The 26,832-nt window shown below is 44.0% G+C and overlaps 1 protein-coding gene across 8 annotated transcripts in view; it reads left to right on the top strand.

The window, feature by feature from the left end:
• The window catches only part of CHL1 (cell adhesion molecule L1 like), a 132,876-nt gene that overhangs the window by 93,065 nt on the left and 12,979 nt on the right, over positions 1-26,832 (top strand). For all 8 annotated transcript variants that reach the window (XR_011681115.1, XM_071439321.1, XM_071439327.1 and 5 more), the window contains 15 exons: positions 2,099-2,283; positions 8,046-8,177; positions 9,222-9,359; positions 10,429-10,540; positions 11,202-11,368; positions 12,878-13,043; positions 14,173-14,297; positions 16,376-16,477; positions 16,692-16,889; positions 18,023-18,093; positions 21,066-21,288; positions 22,487-22,602; positions 22,759-22,963; positions 23,194-23,316; positions 24,449-24,628. Coding sequence is in view for 7 of the 8 variants with exons in the window: in XM_071439321.1 (XP_071295422.1) it covers positions 2,099-2,283; positions 8,046-8,177; positions 9,222-9,359; positions 10,429-10,540; positions 11,202-11,368; positions 12,878-13,043; positions 14,173-14,297; positions 16,376-16,477; positions 16,692-16,889; positions 18,023-18,093; positions 21,066-21,288; positions 22,487-22,602; positions 22,759-22,963; positions 23,194-23,316; positions 24,449-24,628 (2,243 nt within the window). In the remaining variant the exon portion in view is untranslated. The remainder of the gene's footprint in view (positions 1-2,098; positions 2,284-8,045; positions 8,178-9,221; positions 9,360-10,428; positions 10,541-11,201; positions 11,369-12,877; positions 13,044-14,172; positions 14,298-16,375; positions 16,478-16,691; positions 16,890-18,022; positions 18,094-21,065; positions 21,289-22,486; positions 22,603-22,758; positions 22,964-23,193; positions 23,317-24,448; positions 24,629-26,832) is intronic.

Genomic DNA, 26,832 nt, shown 5'->3' with positions numbered 1-26,832 from the left:
GAAAAAAGTCCACGTAGTATGTGTTTGTATACAAATTTTAAGATAAGAAATGCTGATTTAAAAATATTATAGAATAAGACAGACATTGTTGAGAGAGAAATGGAGCTAGAAACAAGTTTTAAAAGGTGATTTTGTAAATAAGGCTAAATATTTTAGAGAAATAGAACTATGAAAGATGTATTGTAGTAGGACCAACAAAGGGTAATTTTAGGTGATTGGCTTTTAAACATTTATAACATAATGTGCTAAAAACCAATAAGCTAACAAACACTTATAATGTATCACTTAATCTGATAAATTCCTTGTAAATAACAGAGGACAAATGAGGGTAAGTAAAGAAAGGGACTGGGAGATGAATGTTGAGTTCCCCCTGACAAGGAGCTGTGATTCCCTTCTCAGGGCTGTGGCTGCAGCTCCAGCTCACTCAGCCACGAGCCTGCTTTGCTTTTCCCATGTCCCAGTTTGTCCCCTGTGCCTGTCACTGCAGAATTGGAGCTGCCAGCACAAAAGCAGAGAATCTGTGCACCCACTGAATCCCCAGTGAGAGCAGAGTCCCCTCTGGTTTGGCTGGGACAGGGCTTTGTGCAGAGCAGAGCTTTAAATCACCATCCCCTGGTGCTGGACGTGGAGCTGCAGGCTCTGCTTCACACCCAGATAATTCCCATTGAAGGCTCTGCAATTCTATTCCCTCCATAAAATTCCAAAGTCAGGATATTTATCTGCCTGCACATGTTTGGGGCATTTTGTTTTTCCCATATGGGCTTGAAAGGGCATTGCTGGTGGAAGCTGGCAAGGAGTTGAGTTGGCATTCCTGAAAGGAGGTGGATTACTCGTCTCTGTTGGATTCACTCCAGGTATCTGCAGTGAGTTTTGCCTCCCTGTTGCAACATTTCCTTGTCTAATTCACTCCCCACCAAGTGAATCTGCCAGCCCACAAACCTCCCCAAAGCCACAGCTCTGATTTTAGAAGGTTTTCAAGAGTTTTTAATGTGGAAATCACCTTGGCAGTAATCAAATGTGAAATTTGATGTGCAAGGATTAATATCAGATACAAGAAGAGAAAGCCAGAAAAGCCTTTCTGTCCCTTTGGAAAAAAGGTAAAAAGAAAGAAATATTTTTGTTTCACTCTAAATTTTCCAGGAAACTCTTTAGAAAATTAATTTTTTTTTAACAAAAAAGGGTTTTTTTTTTTTAAAGCAGTCACTTCTGAAAGAACACAAAGTACTTCTTTGTCGTATCACCAAGCACACCTTTTCATTGAAATCCTTCAAAAATGCCAACTCTTAGAATAAAACGTTATTTTTTCTTTGCTAAAATTCCTGTTTTCAGCAGAAAAACGCTCAGCTTTGCCTACATCTCTGCCAATCCACCCTGCCAAATGTCCACAGACCATGGAAGTGGATTTCAAGGAACTCAGATCAGGGGCACCCGACTGCAAAATAGGGAATTAGGGACATTTCCAATCTGTCACTTTTTAAAGATTTATACTCTGAGCAGTGGCAGCGTCAGGAGGGCACGGCCTCAGAGCTGGCTTTGGGACAAGAGTGGGATGAGGGCTCTGGGAGGGAATAATGGGATATTTGCAGGGCTGGTGGAACAGCAGAATTTCTGGGTACCTGGGCATGGAGCCACGGGCACAGATGGGCACAGGAGGAGCAGCTCTGGCGCTGTGGCCGCCTGTCCTGTGAGTGCTGGGGTCACCAACCCCACGTCTGTCCCCAGTTCTGTGTCACTTCTGGCTCTTTCTAGGGATGGGAAGAGCATTTCAGCCACCTCCCAAGCACTGCAGTGGAGTCTGGCTGTCCTCAGGTGCTCTTGTGGGGCAGGAGGGGATGAGCTCTGGCCCCTTTCCCGCTGTCCATGCCAAGGCACATCCAAGGAATGCAGCTTAGCCCTGGTGAAAATCCCACAGGGAGCAGCAGAGTAGCTGCATGCTGTAACCCTTAGGTAGCCCCAGAGTTTTCAAAGCTTTAAAAGCTCAAAATCCCCTAAAAGCACCTCTCAAACCCTGGGTGTGAACAGCAGCTCTGCCATGTGAAGCATCACAGCAGCTTCTTGTCCTCAACTCAAAATCTTCATTTTTTTCCTTTGTTTTCAGCCCAACTCCTCATCTCAGCTGGGTCAAGGTGACAGGAAACATGCCCAAGGATGAGCCAGAGACAGAGAATTTTGGGAAGATCCTGAAGATTGACCAAGTGACAGCAGCTGATGAGGGGACGTACCAGTGCACGGCCAGCAACGCCGTGGGCAGGGCCAGGCACGAGTTCCACGTGCATGTGGAAGGTGCTCAGTCCTCTTTTCTAAAATTACTGGTTTGGGACTAAAAGGTGGGGAAAGGGAGGTGAAGGAGGCTCTTGGTGAATATGACTCAAGTAACTCCACCAATCAATGCCAGCCCCTTGGATTTGGGAAGGTTTGTACAAAGTAGCACCTCTAAAACAAAGGCGACAAAAAATGTAAATGATGCTTTTTGGTTTTTTTCCCCCTGAACCATGAAGGCCTTAAAAAGCAGGGGACAATATTAATATGTGAGCAGGTTCAATACTCTAAAGATGTGAGGGAGTCAAGCAGAGATATTGGTGAAATGTCTTGTGCTAAGCTGAAGGTCAGAAGAAAGATCTAATTATTCTTTTTGCTCTTAAAGCAGAAAATGGCTATGCTGGGCTGGATCAGAGGCACATTTAGCTCAAGTCCCTTTCTTTGTTTTCCACCAAAAGTGGGCTCTTAGGGAGAGCTGTGATAATTCACTGAGCACAGGTACCACCCCTTGCCTCCTTCACCTGTTCCCTTGCTCTGATTTTTGTACAGGCACAACCTGAGCTGGGAGAGTTTTCTGCAATCCCGAAAAGTATCACAAAACCTGTGAAACAGAGTAAAAAAAGATGCTTTCTACTATTTTTCAGCGGTTAAAAAGTGGAAATATGACCCTTTTTGTCACCTCAATGAGTACCCAAGGCTCCTTTTTCAGTTCTCCCCAATCCCTGAGGTGTGCATCAGGTGGAGATGTTCTTTCCCAGGAGCCAGCAGAGCTCTGAGGAGTTGTTGCAGAACCAAGAACTCTCCCTGCCACTTCCTCTGCCCATAAATAGCTACAAACTGAGAATCCTGAGGCCCAGCTGAAAAACCTGCTGAAAACATTTGCCTGATGAAAAATGCTCCAACCTCTGCTCAGCACTTAAAAAATAAAACAAATCCCTGGCAGTTTTACCCTGGTAGAACCTTCCAAGGGCTTCATTTTCATCAGGGCTGCTCATCCCTCTGTGGTCACCAGATTTCTGATGGGAGGAGAGCACTTTGAGCTCCCTGCTCTGTATTTGATCAGCAGCTGAGGAAAATATCTTTCCTCCCAGTGGTTGATGATTCCTCTCCATTCCCTCAACCCAACCTTGCACCCCTCTTGCCCTTGCTGGGAGTGTGGCAGAGGAGGATCCCAGGGCATGGCAAGTTCTCATCTGTGGTGGAGGGGAAGTGCTGACTCCTAGAAATCCTTCCAGATGGTTTGGAGCATCTCTGCTATAGCAGAATATTTTAACAATCTGGCTATGATTTTATTGGCTGCAAAAAATCGATTTCCTTCAAAGAAATTGCAGGAGCTGCAAAAACTAAAATACCAGAGAAATAACATTAGTTTTGTAGTTTAGAATATTGACCTCCTTCTCCCACAGTTTCTAGAGGAAGGAAAACTTCCTGGCAAATTGTTATTTTTGCTTATTAACAAATAAGAACTTAGAAAAAGAGAAAAGAAGGAAATAATCCCACTCCAGCCACTGCAACATAAAAAAATCCTTTTCCAATTGGTATTAAATCCATTTTCCATGTGTGTAACTAAAGGTGGCTCCTGTCAGCAGCAGGGATTCTTCCTATCAGGAGTCACCTCACATCCAAGGAATCAAGGTAAACCTGAGCCCAAGCCCTGCTGTCTCCTGCAGTTGCTGAACAGCGAACGTGGCTGTCGTTAATCAGAGATGGACACGTTCACCACTCCTGCAGGAGCTCCTGGGAGCACACTCAAGGGCACATCCTGAGCATTCATTTCAGGAGGCTTCAGGGAGCTGCTGCTGGTGTTGGGCTCCTCAGACCTGACAGGTTCCTCTCACAGGATGCATGCAGGGAGAAGAAAATGAAATATGGAAGAAAAATTATGTGTTATTAACCTGCAGCCATCCTCAGCGGAGTGCTGGGGTGTAAATCAGGATTTTTCTGTCACTGTGCCATGTTTTCTGCTCTGCTTTCTGGTATTTGAGGACCTCAAACCAACCCACCCTTCTAAATACCAGTTTTAATGATATTTGCATGCAGCCCACTTCCTAATCCTACCGAGTCTGAGGGCAAAGATTCAGGCAATCATTACCAAGCATATGAAAATATTCAGCAAGCAAATTGTTTGACTGTTGGAGCATTTTAATCTCTCTTTGCAAGGGAAGATGTAGCCTGGAATACCTGAGCAGACAGAAAAACCCCACTGTTGTTATTAAAATGAGAGAGAATTATTTCTAAAAAAAACAGCAAAGCAAGCCCACAAATTATTTTGACTTCAAGTGTTTATTTGGTTGTGGTTTGTAGTTCACCAAACCCCACAGAAAATGAGCATATAACCTCCAAATCTTGCAGGATCATAATGATCTAAAGTTACTTTGATCTCGACTGAGGCTCCTAGGTGGGGTTTAATAGAAATAATTGTTACAATATAATGATTAATTATAGTAATAATGTAATAGCTAAGGGCCTTTGCAGTTATGTCTCATAATACTTTTATTACTCAGCCAGAGCAAAAGAAAAGAGGTTAAATTAATGGGAAGCAGAAGCAGAACTGGGTGTTTTAATCAGGCTCAAGCTTTCTCTTTTGCTGGAAAATTGTTCCAACAGGGACGCAGAGCCCAAGGTGGCAACAGCAGCTGCTGCTGGCCCTGGGGTGGGATGGATTCCCAGCCTTTGGCAGGAGGATTTGAAGTGACAAATTGGGAAGGTGGTGTGGGATAGAAAGGATGGGTTCAGTAACCACAAGCACAGAGCAGTTCTCACCAGGCAGCACTGATTGGCCTCATCAGCACAGGCTGGGAAATGCCTGCTTGGGTTTATTGGGAGAGCCCACTGGGTGGCAGGAGCAACATCTCTGGGAAGGGTTATTCTGGCAGAAAAGGCAAAAATCATCCTGGAAAATAGAAGGAAAGGTGTTGTTGTAAGAGGCTGCTGGGAAGTGGGAAGGCCTCACCTGAAGTAAGGAGATTTACAACTTCACCTTCTTCAGGAAAGGTCAGGAGAAGGCAGCAGGGGTGGTCACAGGGCTCAAAATCATGGCATTTGGGGGAAAAAATAGATATATCTTTAATTTAGGAGAAATTACAGCTGGGGAATGCACAACAGCCCCCAGAGGAATGGAAGATTCTCCACCAAGTTCCCTGGGGAGAGTTAAACTGAAGCTGGTTAGATGTCCTGAATTTGTTCTACTCATGGGGAGAATACAGTGGGAGAGGCTGAGGGGAGAGTTTGGATCCTTTGTGGGTATTTCAGATTCTGTTGGAGATGCCCATTTTAGATCCTTTTCATTCCTGGATCTGTAGTATTTCCCATAAAGACATAAATCAATCAGGAGGAGCAAATTGATAACTCTTGCCAGGAAGAGTAAACGATGCAGTGAAATATTTGCCATCCCAGATAAACTATTTGATTATCCAACCCCTGGATTTTGTAGTTGCTAAAAATATGTGTATATTTTCTTATATTTTGTACACTTTAAGTGGTATAGCACATCTGCCACGTGGAAAAGAGCTTCTTCAGCCTTTCTGTGAAATTGCATTTCACACCTGGCAAAATCTCATTGCCTCTGACTTCACAGCCTCTTCAGTTCCTTGGAGAACCCACAGCAATTCCAGTGCTGAGAATGGGGAGCAGTGACATCAAATATCAGCTCACAGCTCCAGAGTGTGGGCACAGGTGGGGGTAGGAAGGGATCCTTCAGGTGGTTTTTATTCAGACTGTTCCTGGTGTCTCCAAATCAAGGAGATATCCTATCTCAGTTTGTGGCAGATTTAGAGAAAAAATTCCAAACCAGCAATTTAAGCAGGACTGCTACAAACCTTTTCACCTCCATGCCTTTGACTCATCTTTTCCTGGTGAAACCATGGTGGTTTATGAAAGAGAAGAAAAGAGAGCTGCAAAACCAAAATGTTCTGGTGTTTGCAGAGTTTTTTCCCTGGAGCCAAATACCAGGAAGATGAACAGATGTGGTCATGTCACTGTGGGATGGCAAGAAGCACTGAGTGAGGATGTTGGTAGAAAAATCCCTGCTGTGTGAAGGAAGTGGGATGATTTTATCATTTTAAATAAGCTTTAGTGGTTTGAATTTGACTTCAGTCTTTATATGTTAATTAAACCATTCCTGGGTGCTCTCCTGTGGGAATGCTGCTCTGGGTGTGGAAATGCATCCCACTCTAGGGGTGGTTTTTTAAAATATCTCTGTGAGTGTGAGCAGTGGTGTTTTGCTTTAGCATATCTCCCTGATAACATCTGTTGCTGCATTCCCAGGCAACAGCTCTGGTAATCTTCAAAGCATTTTGTGAGCATTAACTAATGAATCCTCAGGTTTTCCCTACATTACCTCACTTTTTTAATAGGGAAAGAGGCCCAGTGATCTTCCCAGCACTTGCAGAAGAGGCAGTGTCAGGTCTGGTGTAAAAATCTCAAAGTTTGGTGCCTTTCAAGGGGAAATGATCAATTCAAGGCTGTGTTTTGGGTTGAGGCTGCCCACTGAGAGCTCAGGGACCTGCGTTCAGTCAGAATTAAGCATTTATGAGATAAATTCCCTTTTCCCCCCCTTCATTTCCCTTCTCTCATTATGGATGTCTGTTCCACACGAGGTTTGGGTACCTGATGCTCAGGGGCTGCTCTGCAGAGCTCAGTTTTCCCAGAGCTTCGTGGAACAGCTGGGAAAGGAGAGCAGGGGGAATGCAGCAGCACATGGCTGCTCCTCTACCACCACCCTGTGGGCACCCAAATCTCTCATCCCCAGCCACGAGAGAACGTGTTACCATTCCTAAATGTGGTATGGATCAGCCTCTGGTCCGAGTACAGCATGGAAAAACAGGAAATCAAGGTGATGGTGCATTTCCTCGGCACAGGGAGAGGGGCAGGTGGATCAAAGGTGGATCAGTGCTGTCCTGGAGCTCTGTCAGCTCCCAGGGAAGGTGATGGGAGCCATTGCTCGTGCCTATGGAGGGGAATTTGAGCTGGATGGATGTTCCCACCTTGTGTTGTCTTGCTGCAATAGCCTCACCTTAATTCATAGATCACACTCAGATCTGAGGGTCCTTGTGGAAATGCTGACCCATTCCCTCCTTCCCAGCCTCTCCCTCCCTGTGCATCCATTTCCCACCTGGATGAACACTGCGCGTTCCTCCACCCAGCCTGCAGGACAGCACTGGCGGGTGCTGATGCCAATTCCACCTTTCCTTTACTCGGGAAATACAAGGAATGCAGCTCAGCCATTGATGGATGGGCTGTGAGCAGCGGCTGGGAAGTGTTGGTGGCGTTTGCCATCTCGTGGAGAATCCCAGCAACAGCACAGGGGCTGTGACTGCTGTGATGCCTCAGGATTGCAGCTTTTCTATTTTCCATACATCTGTAACCCTGCAGTTCTTTAGTGTGTAACACCAAACTCCACACTCAGTGGGAGCTGCTGCTTCCCCATTTGGGGCAGACACAACAATTCCTCTGCAGGCCTGGCAATCAAGGACACCTCACTGCCTCAGGGCCCAGAGATGGGAACAGAAGGGAGTTGGGGGAGCAAACTTGGGGTCAATGACTTCATTACCTGAAGCTGGAATTGGCAGATTCACCCCCAATTATGCAAATGGACCAAACTTACAAAAGTGTGCAAACCCTGATCCATCATCCATTTTCGGGTGCAGCCCCTGGGGCTGCCCTAAATGTACCTGAAACCCTTCAATAAATAGAACAGCTTTTTATTCCTTTAATTTAGTTTAGCCTCTCTTCTTAGGTCCTCCCAAAAAGGCATCAACTGATCCCTGCTCTGTCTCTTTTCCCAGAGCCTCCCCAGTGGCTGAAGAAGCCCGAGGGTGGGGTCTACAGCATGGGGGCAAACCTGGTGCTGCTGTGCGAGGCCATCGGGAACCCCGAGCCCAGCATCCAGTGGAAGCTCAACGGGATGCCCATCGATGGTAGGTGCAGGGGCCAGGCTGCTCCTCCAGGCCCTGCCCAGCTGGGGTGTGCTGGGGTATTTTTGGGGTCCCCTGTAGCAGGAAGGAGTGATGAATCTGACTCCATGTTCTTAGAAGGATAAATTATTATTCTATTCTATTCCGTTCCATTCCATTATATTATATTACATTACATCATATTATATTATAATCCTATACTAAAACTATACAAAACCTATACTAAAGAATAGAGGAAGGATACAGCCAGAAGGTCACAGAGAATGATAATTAAAAACTCGTGACTCTCTCCTGAGAGTCCTGACACAGCCTGACCGTGATTGGTCATTAAATCAAAACAATTCACAGCAGAAACCAATCAAACAATGACCAGTTGGTAACAATGCCCAAAACACATTCTAAAGCAGCAAAACACAGGAGAAGCAATCAGATAATTATTGTTTTCATTTTTCTCTGAAGCTTCTCAACTTCCCAGGAGAAGCAATCCTGGCAAAGGGATTTTTCAGAAAATATGATGGTGACAGTGTGCCTCTGTATCACCCAATTTGAAGGGACTCACAAGTCCAAACATGCTGAGTGGTGTCTGGTTTGGCACCTCTTTAGATATTAATTGTTTATTTACTTAAATAAACTCATATTTAAATCGAATTCTTGAAGAGGGTGGTGGTGAACATTGCACATGTGGAGCTGTGGTACCTTTGAGGTGCTGCCCAGTAACTCTCCCATCTTTTGGGTATCTGGGACAGCTCGAGGGCTCCTTTGTGCTTCTGAGTAAGCCCAGGGAGCTGGGGAGCAGTGGTGTAGCAGTATTATTATCATTTCAAAAATCTCTGTGGGGAATTTACTGGAATTTGGTGCTCTGGAGCACTTCCCTCAGGCCATGGGACTGCTGGCAAAGGCAGAGCCCTGGAACTCACAGCTGTTGGGCACGGTTTTGGTTGGAACCTCAAGACGTTCTTTCCTTTGTCTTCCAAGCAGTGAGGAGAGCCTGGGAGCTGCCCAGTAACAGAGCTCCTCCAGCTGCTGACACAATCTGGTGTTTTCCAGGCAGGACCTTCCGAGGGAGAGTCTCCACCAGGGAGATCAGCCTGACCAACCTGCAGCTGCAGGACAGCGCCGTGTTCCAGTGCGAGGCCACCAACAAGCACGGCACCATCCTGGCCAGCGCCAACATCAACGTGCTCAGTGAGTGCCCCGGGCTGTCCCCTCCCAGAGAGCACATCCACAACCCCAGCTGAATCCTCACAGCACCCTGGGACTTGTCACCACCTCATGGGTCCTTTGGGTTCCTCATGGTTCCTTTGGGTGCCATGGTTTCTTTGGCTGGTCATGGGCATCTCACGGTTCCTTTGGGTTCCTCATGGTTCCCTTGGGTTCCTCATGGTTCCCTTGGGTTCCATGGTTGGGCATCTCACGGTTCCTTTGGGTTCCTGATGGTTCCCTTGGGTTCCATGGTTGGGCATCTCATGGTTCCTTTGGGATCCTCATGGTTCCCTTGGGTTCCATGGTTGGGCATCTCATGGTTCCTTTGGGTTCCTCATGGTTCCCTTGGGTACCTCATGGTTCCCTTGGGTACCTCATGGTTCCTTTGGGTTCCTCATGGTTCCCTTGGGTTCCATGGTTGGGCATCTCACGGTTCCTTTGGGTTCTTCATGGTTCCTTTGGGTTCCATGGTTTCTTCGGCTGGTCATGGGCATCTCATGGTTCCTTCAGAATGGCCCCAGATTTTCAGAAACATTGTTCAGATTGATGCAACAGGTTTTATCGTGGGCAGTGTGATGTGCTTAGCACAGCCACTCCTGAGCTTTGGAATATTTTAAAAATGTGGTTGTGGTTGGGCTCAAAAACTTGAATTCAAACACACTGGGGACTGAATTGTGGCCACAATGCTGGTTTTGAATTATTAAGCGTATTTTTAATCTTTGATTTTAGTTGTGATGCTCATTCTGTTCCTTGAAGAAGGCAGTGAGGGGAATTTATTTAATAAAAGACATCTTTGGAGGCAGCAGAACTGGGTCTATTTTCTCTCCTGGATGCTTCAATTTCTGCCATGTCTAGCAGTAAACCCCTGTTATCTCTGTCAGTGAAGATTCTGAGAGCTCAGCTGTGTAGTGCAACTCTTCCAAACAGCTGTGAAATTCCCATTAAACACCTCAGCCTCCTACCCTTGCTGGAAAAGGGCAGGATGCAGGGCCAGTATTTATATTCCTAGTTCTGAAATGCATTGCTGCTCACCCTGAATTCTCTCCTGCAGATATTGCCCCCCTGATACTGACCCCAGATGGGGAAAACTACGCCACGGTTGTGGGTTACAGCGCCTTCCTGCACTGTGACATCTTTGCCTCACCTGCAGCAGATGTCAGATGGTAAGATACTGGAAATTGGGGTTTTTTTCACGTGAAACAAGTTCCTGTAGGCTTCCCCAAGTTTGAAAAGTCTGCTAGTTATTATTTCTATGGAGTTAAGAGTAGAAATTTGCAACAAAACTCTATATAATGTAAATTTTCTGGTTTTAAATGTGCTTTTAAGAATTCTGAAGAACTGGTTTGGAAAAAAGAGTTCCTGGAAGTCTTCAATATATGTTTGAGACAAGTGCCAGGCTATATACATTAAACAAAACCAGGCTGTTCATAGCCAAATCCTGCTGCAGCTTCATCAGTTTAATGCTGGCAACCCTTCAAGTTTGGACACACTATTGAGGTGGAAGCACAGTGACTTACAGAGCACATTTACCTGGACATGCTTCCATAGGCTTGGAAATCACAGGATTGTCACAGCAGGTGACAGGTGCAATAAAATTGCAGGTGGCAGCTGCAGATTAAAGACAGAATATTTTAGAGAACTTTTTAGACTCTGTCCCTGTGGGTTTGATGTGCAGAACTTTATGATTTGCTGCATGAAGTATCTCACTAATCCTGACTTTAAATGCCCAGTGGCAAAGCTGAGTCCCAAAATTCCCCTGCAAGAACCCCTAACCATGAACTGACACTCCCTGCAGTAACCCAGGCCTGTTTCCATCACCTTTAGGACTAAGGATGACAGCATAGAGCCCCTTTCAGCATTTCACTACGAGTTATACAAGAACGGCACCCTGGAGATCAGGGACACAAAGAAGGAGGATTCGGGGTCCTATGCCTGCTGGGCTGCCAATTCTGTGGGGAAAAGAGCAATCACTGCTAATCTGGATATAAGAGGTGAGAAAAGAAAAAAAAAAAAAAAACAACTTCCCAGCTGCTAAGATTTTATGTCTACAGTTTTTCAGGAAGTCGTGAATATTCAGTCCAGGGTACAGATTTATTCTGTGACTTCAGGAATTCTCTGGATATTACAACCTGAAATTGTCACAGGTCTCATATATATATATATATATATATATATATATATATATATATATATATATAGTCTTTAACTTTTCAGCTGGATTTCTCCATGCTCTCACATGCTGCTCATTTTCTTCTGGATGCTTGCAGAAGCTGAACAAGTCACCAAAAATTTGCATTTACACATTATCTTCACTCAGGGCAGGCTCTTGGCTGACCCTGTGCTCCTGGGCTTGGTGGGGTCCTTGTTGATCCAGATGTGCTCCTGCTTCTCCCTCAGCTGTGGGATTCCCTTCCCTAAAAATCCTTCCCATTTGTTTGATCAGAAGCCACATCCCAAACTGGATTAACTCCCACCAAACACATTGCAGGGTGCTGCTGCTTGAAGGATTTTGCACTGGGCTTTTGCCTGTTTGTTGATAAATATTTTTAAACAGAGCAAATAAAAATCCTCAGATGTGTTTACTTATAAACTTGAGATCCATCCCTTGTGCTGCAGCTCTGCTTTAAGGGATTTGTGTGGTTGGTTGGCAGGAGGGGTTTTCCCTGGAGGATGTGATGGCAGTGGGCAGCTCCTGTTGGGCACACAGGTGGCATTTAGTGGGTTTTCTACAAATTTGCTTAGGATTTAGGGCTTGCCAATAAAAAAAACAAAACCCTTAAATACTCAATTAGCAAAGCTCTCTGATGTAGGTTTGCTGTGACAAACTTGAGGAAGAAGCTCACTCATTGTGTTCCATTTCCACCCACTCCCTTGGCTTTGGGAATTTTACAGTGCTAATAAACATGAAAATGTACAATGAAATTCTCACAGAGCAACATTTCACTGCAGAAATAAATTCAGCTAAGTGCTTTCTTCTTACTTATTCATCTGTTTCTGTATTCAGATTATAGTCAATTAAAAGAACAAACTTGATTGCAATAATTTTTTCTCACTTGACTTTAATATGCTTGTAATTTTTCTTGGATCATTGCCAAAGCTTATTTCAAATGGCAATTAGACATAGAAATCATATTCAAGCCTTTTCTTTTTTTATCATCCATTTCATGACAAGCTGCTAACAAGGATTTTCACCTGTAACTTTTTTTTTGAGGATTTCTTTTTTTCTGGAGCTCTTTGGTTTGGAGTGAACTAAAAAATGTTTCAAGATAAAAAAAAAACATTTGAAGATCAAAAAAATGTTTCAAGATAAAAAAAATGAAATCTTGGCAAATATCTATTTCAAACCCCACCATCCTTCACTTGAAATGTTTGTATATATAACAAAAAAGAGACGTGGTTGTTGCTCCTGAGGTTGATTTGTGTAGATGAAGTGCTTGGTGAAAATTTGATGTAATAGCCCCTCTCTCACCTAATCAAAGTGTTTTTCTGTGATCAATCAGATGCTACAAAACTTGTTGTTACTCCGAAGAACCCCCGAGTGCTGAAATCACATTCCATTTTATTGAAATGCCAGGCTGAGTATGATTCCCACTTGAAACACAGTTTTAAATTATCCTGGAGGAAGGATGGAGGTGAGCTGCCAGCCAACAGCACAGAAGGTGGCAGGTGAGTGGGGAAGGAACAAGGCTGTTCTTGATCTCAGCTGGATAATCTGGTGTGGTGCTGGAGCTGGAGTTTCATTAAACATGAGCCTTAATAGCTTGAAATGCAAATTTGTGTCTGCAAAGAATTCTCCATGTGATATGTGAGTGGATCTGCATTTTACACACATCTGAATATAAATGCAGCAGTGTGAGTTTTGAGCCAAATGGGTTTGGGTTTATTAACTCTGGTACCATCATAGCAGAATATAAATTTATATATTAATACATACATGGCACATATCTGTATTTTCATGCATAATATAAATGTTGGCCCAACCCAAAACCACAACCCTGATCCCAGTGCAGGTTGTTTCTCCACTACAGTGGAACCAGTACTGTCTAATAGTTTGCACTTATTTGGCCAAAACAAAGTCTTTGCCATGTTGAAGCAATGGTAAACAGATTTCAGGGGTTCTGCCACGAATCTTTCCTACATATGAGTTTAGTTGCAGGCTGAATTTTGCCCTATTTTTGGGTTTTCATTGACCTCAGGAGGCTGGAGTTCAGGCTTTATTCCATAGAGGGGCCCCTCAGGGGGAAATCAGATGTCTTTATTAATTACCACAGGGGAGAGATGATTTCCTAAATATGGAGAGGCTGAAAGTCCTGCTGGGCCCTCGTAGGGTGGTGAGGCAGTGCCATGGAAACTCCATGTCTACCATGGAGCCCAGGGCCTTGGATTCTTTGCTCTGCTGCTTTGGACAGGAAACAAGTGCCCTTGGGAATGCTCAGTTTCCCTCAGTCTTGCAAAAATTCCATCACAAACCCCATATATTTGTCTCATTAATGACATGCCAAAATCCTACGGCTCAGACGCTCATCCAGTGCTTCTTTTCAGAGCAGGATTGACAGGCCAGCCTCCAGCCACGGAGGCTAAATTGCCACAAAATACAAATAATACTCCTCAGCACAGTGTAGAGCAGAGCCACAATCACATTTTAATGTAGCAGGCCCAGTGTGCAGCTATTTGATGAAAGTGCCCTGTGCCAAATTCTATTATGAACAATTTTTCAGGGAACAACGTCTGCGTGTCATACTCATCTTACATATTTTTCTCATCCTTATTACCTTTTTTTTTTTTTTCCTTGCAGGATAATTTTGGACAGGGATACCCTGTTCATATCCAGTGTGCTCCTGGAGGATCAGGGAATTTACAAGTGTGTGGCCAGCACTGCCCTGGACACTGCTGAGGCCGAGGCACAGCTGATAGTTCTGGGTAAGGTCAATTTGCAAGGAGTTGCAGCAGGAATTGCCACTGCAGCACTTCTTTGCTTCCTTTCACAGAGCCTCAATAACCCAATTTCACACAGCCTCTCACTCCTTAAGCTCAGCTGTGCTGTCCCTTATCTCTGGGAATGGTGATGCTGACACCAGCTCAATTTATTTTCATCTTGGCTGTAGCAAGGTGAGGCAGCATTTTTGCCTCAGCTCAGTGGCTGCACGAGTTGCCCAGGCTGGAAGGTGTGAGAGCATACTAAGAATGGTTCTGCTGCTGCTTTGAAATCCTTGGTCAGTCCTTCACAAGAATTGGATTGTTTTTTGAAGGCCATCAGGCCAATATTTGGATGTGCAGCTCCTCAGAAGATCACTGCTGGTTAAGCACCTAAAAGGAATTTATTTTATTTGTGAATTGAGCATGAATGATTGTCCAGGGGCAAAGAGAAGAGCCTTGACTCCCTGGGTCAGAAGCTTGGCCTTGTGAGAGCATCCTCACCACCTGCATCCCTCCCTGAAGGACCCCTTGGAATTAAAAGGAGGAATTTGTGGAGTGCTGTGCACCTGTTGCACCCAAGGGCAGCAGCCAAAATTCTGCTTTGTGGTTACAATTTTGGCCAGCCTGGTCTAGGTGAAGGTATCCCTGCCCATGGCAGGGGGCTGGAATTAGGTAATCTCTAAAGTTCTTTCCAACCCCAAACCATTCTGTGATTTTATGATTCTCTGTCAGCTTTACATAATTTTAAGTACATTTATTTTTGCTTCATTTTACATTTGTATTTATTGCTGGCAGTGATTGCAGAAAGAAATAAGTCAATCTGCCCTTCAAGATGTTTTCCATTTTAAAGGAGTGATATTTTTCAGTAAATAATAAATTAGGAAGATGCTGTGTACATTATTTATGGTGCTGTGTCCTTCGGTGCTGTATAATTCAAAATGTTTGTAGATTATTCGTTACTTCACTTATGAAAATTTCATAAAGCATTTTATTCCTCTTTAAAAAGGTGCTTTGCAGAAGAAGAAAAACAGTTTTGTGCTCTTTTCCCTTGTTTATTGCATATGAGAAATGTCTTGGTGAATTAACAACATCTTATTTTCCAAGTGAAAAATTCAGGTTTTTGCAATCAAGGACTGGTGGGCTGACTGAAGAACTAAATAGAGACATCAGGTTAGGGGCAACTAAGAGTAAAATAAATATTCAATTACAATAATTCTAAGTATTTGTTGTGTGTTTAATGAACAGGTAGAGGGGTGAGAATATTTAAGATACACCATCACTATCTTTAAATTAATATATTGAATTTTAATCAGCTGTACTCTGAGGATAGAGCAGCAACATACCTGCAGATTAAACTGTGCTTTCCTGATATTTTCCCAGGTATGAGAGAAATAGGGAAAGAAATAAAAAGAAAAGAAAAAAAAATCTAAACATAAACTTTTTAACTTCTTGATGTATCCTGAGATAAAAACTCAGTATTGTAATTTTAAAAAAATCAGTACAAACGCAGTGATTTTTTTTTCACAATGGCAAAGACAGTTGTGGTGGTAGAAATCACTGATTTTTCTGTAAGAAATGACATTGTCAGTCAAAAGTTTAGTTGGGACAGCATTAGTTGAGCTGGCAGGTAGTGAATTTCCCAGTTCCCCATTAATGCAGATCCCATGGCTGGGATAATGAGTGTTCTCCTTTCCCTCACACCCTCAAAGGCAAAGTTCAGTAACTGCCAGAGTTGAGGCTCCTTCTCCCACTCTGCCTTGTCCCAGGGTAAAACCCCGTGATGCTGGACCTGCCCAGAACAGGGTCAGTACCCATTAATGGCTAAGCAAACCTTGGCAAGCACAATACTGCAGGTAGGGGGAAATGAATTCCAGAAGGATTCTGTGCTTAAGGCAAAAATCAGCACCTGAAGATTCAGGATCTTTCAAAGCAATTCCCACTTTCCACAACCTGTCCATCTTGAAATCAGGAGGTGTTTCACCACCATCTTCACTGACTGTGCTGTTCCAACCCTCTGGAAAATGCCAGGACAAACAGGAATGCCTTTGCTGTGCTCCTGACACTTCTTCTTTATTTCTCAGATGTTCCTGACCCACCAGAAGACCTCCAGCTCTCGGAAAACCAAAACCGGAGCGTTCGACTCTCCTGGAAAGCTGGGGCCAGCCATAACAGCCCTGTCAATGGTAGGAAGGGGTTTTCAGCATAATTTTTAGGGCTGTTTAAAATTCTGGCATGTCCTGATTGTCACAGGACACAAACCCTGCTGATGGCCAGGTTTAATCACTTTAACTATGACAGTTTGTTTGTTGCAAGTTCATTTCCACCCGTGCTGGTCACACTAAGTTGGATTTTTTTTAATCCTTTTTTTACTTTTTTTTGGTCGTTTTTCCTGCTCAGAGTCAATTATAGAGTTTGAAGAGAACCACTGGGAGCCAGAAACGTGGCAGGAGCTCATCAGAGTGCCAGGGAATGACACCACAGCCCTGCTGCCCCTGGCCCCGTATGTGAATTACCAGTTCCGCGTGGTGTCCGTCAACGCCGTGGGCAGGAGCCAGCCCAGCAAACCATCCCTGCGCTATGCGACCCCTCCAGCTGGTAAACCTGGCTCTGCTTTCCTAAATATTCCCAATTTCAGTCCTTTTTTTGGAATATCTGTGCCCTCCCATGCTCTAGAGGGTGGGAAGGAATCACGGTAGTTTGCGCTGCTCAGTGGCAGCCTCAGGGATTTTTAAAAGTAGATCTTGTGGTGGGAATTACCCCCCCAATAGCTGGTTTGGTGGACTGGAATAACCCTCAGTAATTTTGGTGGGGCAGGTGACCATTTAGATTAACTAAAGCAGTGCATTTTCAGAGAAGTAAAATCATCTGGAGGATGTCTCGTGACAAGCTATATTCTGATATTTTAGATATTAATGCGATGGGAGCCCGGCTGGGGTGAATTCTTCAGTGATTGGTAAAAAAAGAGCAGCCCAGCAGTTGCACATCAAATGTCCAGGCATTGTTTTGAGCATTTGATGTGCAGTTAGAACAAATCTAAATTTTAATGACCCAACTTGCTGCGCTGCATTGAATTCCTGAGGGTGCCAAAGGCAGGAGTCCACGCTGCTGAGTTTTCCTACACCTCCAGCACCTCACTCTGCTGATTTTCCACCCTTTTCAGACCTTCATGGACAAACAGTTCCTGCAGAAGGGCTGGGTTTAGAAGGAGCCTTTCAGGAGCACTTGTCAAAAATCTCCATTTATAGAGTATTCACTGTGACAGAAAATGTTGTCTCCCTGAAAGTCATTTTAGAGGCCAACTGTTCAGCACAGCATTTGCATTCCTTGGCATTTTGTCTCTTTTTTCCCCCCATTTGCACCAATTTCAGCTCCCTCCTCAGCTTTCCAGCTGTGTGTGCACCTCTAATGATGCACCTTCTGTTTGCTATCCCCACAGGGAGAAAAATCTCTTCCTCAGAATCCCCCCACATCTGGTGCTTTCAAATCCAAAAGTCACAGTTCCATGTTAGCTGGTGGCTCCAGCCAGCAGGGACACTTAGGAATCCAAACTGCATAAATGACGTGCTTGGGTCCCATCAGCTTTGCTGATCCAAGCCATTCATCTCATGAACGTTTTTTGTTTAAGTGTCTGTCACTAATAGGGGAATTTCCCATCCTTTTTGGCATTTGAATACCGAATGCAAATAAATGGGATGTGCAAACTGACCTTGTCACCTGTGTGGTTTCAGCTCCAGATAAAAACCCAGAGAACATCCGAGTAGAAGCTTCTGAACCCAATGAAATGGTGATGAAATGGGAGGTAAGGCAAGATTAGCAAATCCTGTAGGAACGATCCTTTATTCTTCTGAAAGACGAATTTGACTTAAATTTATTCTGCATTTTCAACCCCAGTATCATTTTTATTTCAAAAGGCTGTTTTTCATGTCTGACTTCACAAGGTATTAAAAAATATGGAATTCCTGTTAAGCACTTTGAGAATTTACCAAAATTTGCTCTTTTCTGCTTCTTGTATGCAAGAAACTGCTTCAAATAATTGTGGTCTTACCCTGCTCTGCAATTAAAATTACCAGCCAGGCCCAGAGAGGGGATGGGTGGCTCATGGCTTCTGCCCTTGCAGCCTGGAAGTTTAAAAACACCACAGATCCCTTGCCCAAGAGAATGTGAGCTTGAATTTTTACACCAAGAACTAAAGGAATGTGGATAAACCTCCAAAGCCTGTGATGTGCATCCAAGGAATTATGTAAAAGTCTTGAGGATGGTTTCCAGGCTTCAAATTTCCTGGGTTTTAAGCCTTGAGCTTCTGTGCCAGCAGTTGAGTTATGTATTCCTTCATTTAGCACAAATATCCACAACTGTGCAGGGAAGCAGGTTTTTGTTGAGGCTGGAATTACACACAATTTGCATGAGATTTACTCCTCAATCTGCTGCTCCCAGCAAAGAGCAACAAATGTTTCCCCAGTGGGAAGTCATGGTTTGGGGTAGAATTTCATCCAAAAGGAGATGGCCCTCAAGATCCATGGGCTTGGACTTGAATGGGATTTTTAGCCCAGGGTCAGGAGAGACAATTCTGCCTCTCAGAAAAGGTTGGATTTGATCTTGGAGGTCTTTTCCAACTTTAATGAATCCATGAAATGCAGAGTTTTATTACCCCATATGTTTACTGGGAAGTACTGGGATTTGAGCACCAGGAACTTCATAATCACTGCTCAGACAGGGCAAAAGTGGAAGTGAAATCTGAGCCTGAAAGGAGAGAATGGGATGGAAGGGCTTGGTTAAATCTTGTTGAATCATTAAAATGTTGTTAAACAGGATATTCATTTATTTATGGCATTTCCTGTGTGCTTTTCAGAGGAACTGCTGGGCGCTGCACAGGCTATTTCTGACAGACAAAGGCTGCAGAATGATCTTAATCTGCCTATTTTGGATTAAGAGACCAGCTGAGCTTTAGTGACTGGGATTTTCAGGCAAGGATTTGCAGCTTGAAGGGAGATCAAAATAAAAGTCAAGCAGTGCTGCAATTTAACTCTATCCAAGAAATCAGTTTTTTAGGAGGAATTTTTTACTTCTCCAGCTTCTCTTGCAAATCCCATTCCCTGGGATCTTCGCTGTGGAGGTGGTGCCTGTGAGAAAGCTGCCCAACCTCCCAATTCCTTTGTCTCAGACACCCCAAAGGTCCTCACAGCACAGCAGATCAGTGGGAATTTTTACAGATCCCCCAACTTTAGGTCTCCCCATGCATGAGGAACATCAAAGGGGAATAACTTTCTACTGGTATTTGATGATATTTCCTGTCAGACCTCTTGGATACAAACTAGCTATTATATATTTCATATTTACCTATATTAAAATATTATTAAAAGCAGCCTATATGGTGGGAAACACCAAGGGCTGTTCCATTGTTTAGCTTTTTTGGTAGGGTAGGTGATTATTTAACTTTCTTAATCAAAGTAATGCGTTTTCAGAGAAATAAACTCAGTTTGAGGATGTCTCATGACAAGCTATTGCTATATATCTCCTAATATTTTATAAATTCCTGTTAATTACCTGGAAACCCTGCTGGGAAGAATTCTCCAGCTGATTGGTAAAAGCAGAGTGGCCCAGCAGTTGCACATTAAATGTCCAGGCGTAATTTCAACCATTTGGTGTGTAGTTAGAACAAATCTAAATTTTAATGACCCAACTTGCTGTGCTCCATAAAATTCTAGGATAAAATGCAAATTTTATCTCTGCTAAAAGGCACACACAGCCTTATGCCAAACTCTGCAATTCAGTAGTGCTGAAGGCGTGTGGTTTTACCTCACACAGGAAAACCTGTGGCAAAACAAAACCTGATGTGTGTAGGAGGCAGAAATGTGGCTCCTAGCAATTAATCTGGATTTTAATCCAAGCCTTTCACCCTCCTTTCTCATGAAGTCATGTTGTTGTTCTTCCATTCATACTCAAATTAAAATGACAGCAAAAACTCAAAGCTTGGGGTTTTTGCCCCTTTTCTCTCCCAGTGTTGTAACACACATTCCAAAACTGTTGCCCTGTTCTTCTAAGTTCTTCTAAGCCTTCTGATGTTTGCATTCTTGTAATGAACTTTCTCACACACTTTATGTAAATAATTATTGTTTCTACATTCTTCTCTGGAGGAGGAGGAATTTGATGGACTGTTGTCTTGTCCAGTGTCGTTGGAGAGGTGGCGCTTTCATCCTCCAATCCCCTGTCACTTTTGAAAGTCTATAAATGTTGGGGTGAAAAAATGAACTTCCCTTCTTTTGACCTTGGAGGTTCCAGCGTGAGCATCGTTTTATTTCGTGTCCTAGAATGTCACAGCCATATTTTATGAAAATCCTTTTGTTAGGATCTTTTCTCCTGAGAAGCTTCAGCTTCTCCATGTTTTGCTGCTTTGGAATGTGATTTGGAGAATTGTTTACCCAGCATGTGAAATTGTTTTTACTTGATGACCAACGACAGCCACCTGTGTTGAGGCTGTGAGCAGTCACAAGATTTTATTATCATTCCTTTCTTTTCCTTGCTGGGCTTCTGATGAAATCCTTTCTTCTATTCTTTAGTATAGTTATAATATATCATTTAATATATAATATATATCATAAAATAACAAATCAGCCTCCTGAAACATGGAGTCAAGATTCTCATCTCTTCCCTCATCCTGGGGCCCCTGCAAACACAACCACACTAGAGTGACACAAAACCATCCCCACTCCCCTTGGCTGCCGTTTGGTGATCCCAACAAAGACAGACAAGATCTCTTTTAATTCTCCCCAGCCACTGAAGCCCATGGAGAGGAACGGGCCGGGGCTGGAGTACAAGGTCAGCTGGAGGCAGCGGGGTGTGGAGACAGACTGGAACGAGGAGCTGGTGAAGAAGCACTCCCTGAGCGTGCGGAATGTGCCCACCTTCGTGCCCTACGAGATCAAAGTCCAGGCTGTCAATAATTTAGGATCTGGCCCGGAACCGAACATCACCATTGGATATTCAGGAGAGGACGGTGAGTGGCAGGAGCTTGCCTGTAAAAATGGGGGTTTCTTGTGCTCGGGTGTGGAGTGATGGATTGGGCAGCCCAGAGCTGCTGGAGTGCCAGTGCTCAGCCTGGTGGGCTCCATGAGGCATGGACATGACCCATGCTGGGTGCCTGGATGCTGGCCTGCTGGAGTGTGAGGGGTGTTTTTGGAAAGGTCACTTGTGCTCTCATTAATCTCAGTTGTTGGCTTAGTCTGGGCACTTGTTTGAAGGCCACAGTCCATGAGAAGTCTCTGAAGTGTAGCAGTCGGGCTGTACTTGGTAGGGAAAAAATCTTTGGGCTCTCTGAGGCTTGATCCAACAGTTTAACACTGTCAGAAGGTAAATAGTCTGACAATTAGGGACAAACTCCCAGGCACGGGGTGTTTGAGTGAATTTGCAGACAAAGCCACATTCCCACCTGCGCTGGTGTTACCTTGTCCATGAGTCCCTGGAGAATGTGTCATCCTCTCCAGCCTGGGTTTCTGCCCCATGGTTTTCCTTGGCTCCCAGGTGGAGTTTGAGTGCTGGAAATGGACTTGGTGGTTGTCAGACAGGAGAATCCCCCCTGCCCACCCAGAGGTGGGAACAGGAAGGTCTGGTGGTGCAGAAGAGGTGGAGAATAGTGAGAACAAGAATAAAGAAACTCCACAGGATGTTTATTTTCTTTGTCTCTCTCTGATGAGTCTAATTTTGCATCTACCAGTGGAAAATCTTCCTTGCAATTCAGTTGTCAATGGATCAAGGCCTCCTTTTTTTCAGGCACTGTAATAGCTCTCTGTGTTATGCAGTGATTAAAATCCTACTGTTTAATGAGCTTAGTTGTAAAATGAAATTGATTATAAAAAAAACCTTTATGATTGCCTTCTTGAGTGCAGTGTTAATCATTTTTTTATTCTTCTCACTGCTGTAAGCATTGCTTGAAACAGGAAATCATAAATACTGGTGTAGAAATTCATGTGTCCCAGTACACATGTATCTCAACCCTCAGCAGAAAAATACAGAAAAATAATGTTTATTGGCCCATTCCACCCACTGGATGCAGGTGGAATGGCTTTTTGCTTGCCTGCAGTGAGACTGCATGAAATGGCACAGCTGGAGCTGGAAAGCCAAGCCCTGGAGCTGTGAACAGTGTGAATCTGGGCTCTCGGAAGTGTTTTTAACACCTGAGACTTTTGTTTCTACAGTTCCAGATGCTGCTCCTGCGGGCGTGTCAGTGGAGGTCCTGAACAGCACCCTGGTCGAAGTCTTCTGGGTTGGGATACCAAGGGACCGAGTTCGTGGGCACTTAAGAGGCTACAAGGTTACAAATCTCTCTAGAAATATTTGTATATAGTTGAATAAATTATTAAATGAGTCCCAGATTGCAATCTCTCATTTTTGGGACGGTGAGAGAGATCATGATCATGCTCATTCCCCTACAATATAATTTGTTCTAAAAATCCCAATCTCCTCGCAGGTGAACTGGTGGAAAACAAGAAGCATGCTGGATGGAAAGAGGCATCACCCAGAGAAACACTTCCTGACGTTTGTAGGAGAGAGGAACTATGGGATGATTCCTGGCCTGGAGCCCTTCAGTGAATTCCGCTTGACAGTTTCGGCTTTCACCTCCAGAGGAGATGGCCCTGAGAGCTCCCCTGTGGTTTTTAAAACTCCAGAAGGAGGTAAGACAAGAGGAAAATATGGGATGGAGGGACATAAATTGAAATTGTCCTTGGGACAAGGTGAGTTGATTCCCTTATTTAAGGTGATAGTAAAAACTCCACCATTTGTAGAGCACTTCACTCGAAAGGGGAGCTGTGGGTGTTGAGCTAAATTATATCCTCATTTAACAAGAATTTGTAGGGACAGACCTGTTCTCTCTCCTCTGAAAGCTCACCCCTGTGTCTTGCAGTCCCTGAACAACCACGTTTTCTCAGGATCCTGAACTTTGACAAGGACTCAGTCACTCTGTCCTGGGGACTTCCCAAGAAAGCCAATGGCCACCTCACTGGCTACATTCTGCAGTACCAGATAAGTATGTGCCTTGTTTGCTTTGAGTTCAGAATTGAAGCAGGATTAGTTAAGGAAAACTCCCAGGTGTGATGTGCACAGAGGCTGCCAGAGGGCAGGCTACAGTTTTCCATGCAGTTTTCCATGCATTTTTCCCATGGAAGCTCCCATTGCTGCCATTCCCTGTCCCACATTTATGGGCTGATTCAATTATTTCATATTGGCAAATTACCCCTAATGTAGTGGCTAAAAAGACACATAAATTGTAGGTGCATTTTATGGGAGTGAAGCTCATTTAATACCAAGTGAATTGGGATGGGGGCACTCTATGAAGCCACATTAATATAGATCTACACATTATGTCAGGGAGTTTCTCCCCCTTAAGGTGCCTCAGCAGAAACACAAAAGACCACCTGAGTCATGGTGTTGAGTAATCACACTGAAAACAACAAAATACCAGGGGATTTCTTTCTTTCTTGCCCAGGAAAGAAATGAGAAACAAAGACAACCTCAGGCAAGAGCCAGTACTTAGCCCAGACTGCCACAACACCACTTGTGTGGTGTGGTGATAATTCAGTGTATTTTACATGTTCTCTGAGGGTAGAAAAGGATGAGTCTGTGCCCTATTTTTAAAAAAAATGATCACCCATGCACTTTACACTTCTCCCTGCTGATAGCAGAGCTGCTCAGGTGCCTTTGCATCCAGATCTTCCCTTTGGTTTTGCTGATTATGGGCAGAGTGGATCTATATACAGAACTCCAGATCCTTTTTTATCCCCCTCTCAAATGCATATGCATGCAATTTCACAATAGGTTCATACATATTCGTTCTTAGAGATTTCATGGGACATTTGCCGCTAATTTTTCTTTATCAGAAAGAATTCCTGGGTCAGGTTGACCTGCTCTCATATCAGTCTCTCTGTCTGCTCCCCCCTTATCTCTGTCTTTCACTGGAGCAGTTTCTCCGAGAACAGGCAGTCAGACTAAACAGCTGTGTTTTCAAACTACAGACTTAACTCAAAGATGTACATTAAACCAACATGGATTTCCACTCTGGAAAATTTCCACTCTGCCTCAGAGTCAGCTGCATCGTTCCTGCCCTTTGTTGGGGCATTTCCCTTCGAACACAACACTGACTGAATGCTCTTCCCTTGCAGTCAACGAGACGCACGAGGTGGGCGCCGTGAGCAACGTGAGCGTGGCCAACCACTCAGCACTGAGCTGGCACCTGGCAGGGCTCAGCCCCAGCACCAAGTACAAGTTCTACATCAAAGCCTGCACGGCCAAGGGCTGCGGGAAGGCAGCCACCGAGGAGGGGCTGACGCTGGCCCAAGGCAGTAAGTTCACAAAATCCGCTTCCGTGTGGAGAATGGCGGGGAAATTTTGTGTGTAGGTAGAACCTTACAAAATTAGGGCCTTGTTACCTTTGTAAAATCATGGTTAGGGCATGCTGCTTTGGCTAAGTAGAAAAGGACTGTGGGGAAGTGACTCGGTTGAATTGGAGCTGACGCTGGCCCAGGGCAGTAAGTTCACAAAATCCGCTTCCGTGTGGAGAACGGTGGGGAAATGTTGTGTGTAGGTAAAACCTTACAAAATTAGGGTTTTGTTATCTTTGTAAAATCATGATTAGGGCATGCTGCTTTGGCTAAGTAGAAAAGGACTGTGGGGAAGTGACTCGGCTGAATTGGAGCTGACGCTGGCCCAAGGCAGTAAGTTCACAAAATCTGTGTCATTGTGGAGGAGCTCTGAGAATAGCAGGAAAAATGTTGTGTGTAGGTAAAACCTTACAAAATTAGCCACCCTTGTAAAATCATGGCTGGGGCATGCTGCTTTGGCTAAGTAGAAAAGGACTGTGGGAAAATGACTCAGCTGAATTGGAGCTGATGCTGGCTCAAGGCAGTAAATTCACAAAATCCACTTCCTTGTGGAGGAGCACTGAGAATAGTGGGGAAATGTTGTGTGTAGGTAAAACCTTACAAAATTAGGGTTTTGTTATCTTTGTAAAATCATGATCAGGGCATGCTGCTTTGGCTAAGTAGAAAAGGACTGTGGGAAAGTGACTCAGCTGAATTGGAGGTAGGAAAACAAGTTATAGAACCGTGTTGTGCTCACGTCGTGGTTTATGGTGGTTGGTTGAATTACATTTATTGTGCTTAAATGGAATCCAGCTGATAATGGCCTAACTGCTTGAAAAGGCCTGGTTTTTGCAGTAGAGAGCTCTCTTTTGCACCGCCTGGGTAATCTGCATTACTCTGCTTCGTAACAGAAAAATCCATCGGGAATAATCCAGGCTTGACATTTCCTTTGTAATTAGGGGAAGTAAGTTTGTTTTCCTTGCCATGAGAGCAGTCAATGGACTTTGTAATGTGGCCATGGTGTTCTTCAGGGAAGCAGAGCTCATCTGTTTCATTTTGCTGTGCAGTCCTGTTTCTGTTCACACCCATCAGCTCCTTAAGCCATGCTGGAATAAGTGAATTGCATTCAGGCACAAACAGAAAATTGAAAATGCAGATAATCTGTTCTCAGTAATACTGTAAAAACAAATTCTGCCCGTGCATGAAGATGGGGGACTGCCGGCAACATTAGGGTCAGCTGTTTGACATGGAAAATCCAGATAAACATCAAGTTGACTGCATTTGCTACATTATTTATGATTATTTTATCAGAGACCAGGAGTAAGTGTTTGTCTGCCACTTACACCCTGTGCTGAAACACTGATGTTCAGTGATTTAGAGAAAAATCCAAGCACCCTATGATAGCTCATCTTTCACTTTCAGCTGAAATGAGATAAAATGTACTGTGCTCAGCAAGTCTGGGAACTCCACAGTACTGAGGAGCAGCTCCTTGCTATTAATCAGAAACCATTGCTGTGCACTTACCCCGGGGAAGGGGGAAGAGAATGTGATAAGCAAAAGAGTCCTGACTGCATCATTTTTAGCAAAGATAACAGTGTGCAGCAATGTTGATGGAAAATAGAAAAATGGCCCCTGTGCTGTTCGACTTCTAAGTTGCAGTATTCTTTTCAGTTACTGGTAAAACAGGAAAAATGTGTTTTAGACCTTCATGTCCCAGTTCCAGATCCAGCCAGGAACTGCCATTTGTTTTCCCAAGCAGCAAAACTCCTTCTCAACTCTCTTTTGGCCTCCAGTCTCAATGTAGGATACAGGTACTTACCTGGTAGCAACTATTAATCACCTTGATTTATTACTCATTAAGAAAAGAAAAATATATCTTTTTTTTTTCCAAGATAAAAATACCCCATTTCCCCTCATTAGCTGCCTTTTCTGGCCTTCATTGGGCAACCAGAATAATGTGTTTTGACTCCTTGAAATAACCTTGTCATGGTTTAGAGATGTTGACATTCATTTTGTTCTCATTCTCTACTTTCCTAAACTCTGTTTCAGTGGTGGCAACACCTGATTCTTGTGAAATATTTCTTAGACTAGAGCAGTATAATTAATGAAAGCTGCAAGGGTTCAGTTCTATGATTTATGTGTGCTCCTTGCTGCTTCTCAAGCCACCCTAAATTAGGGCACTGCAT

The sequence above is a fragment of the Agelaius tricolor genome, unplaced genomic scaffold (genome assembly GCF_023055355.1).
Source record: "Agelaius tricolor isolate 1412-34295 unplaced genomic scaffold, bAgeTri1.0.p SCAF_14, whole genome shotgun sequence".
NCBI classification, from domain to species: domain Eukaryota; kingdom Metazoa; phylum Chordata; class Aves; order Passeriformes; family Icteridae; genus Agelaius; species Agelaius tricolor.
Note: the sequence above shows the minus strand (reverse complement) of the source record. Positions and strands in the feature narration are given on the sequence as shown.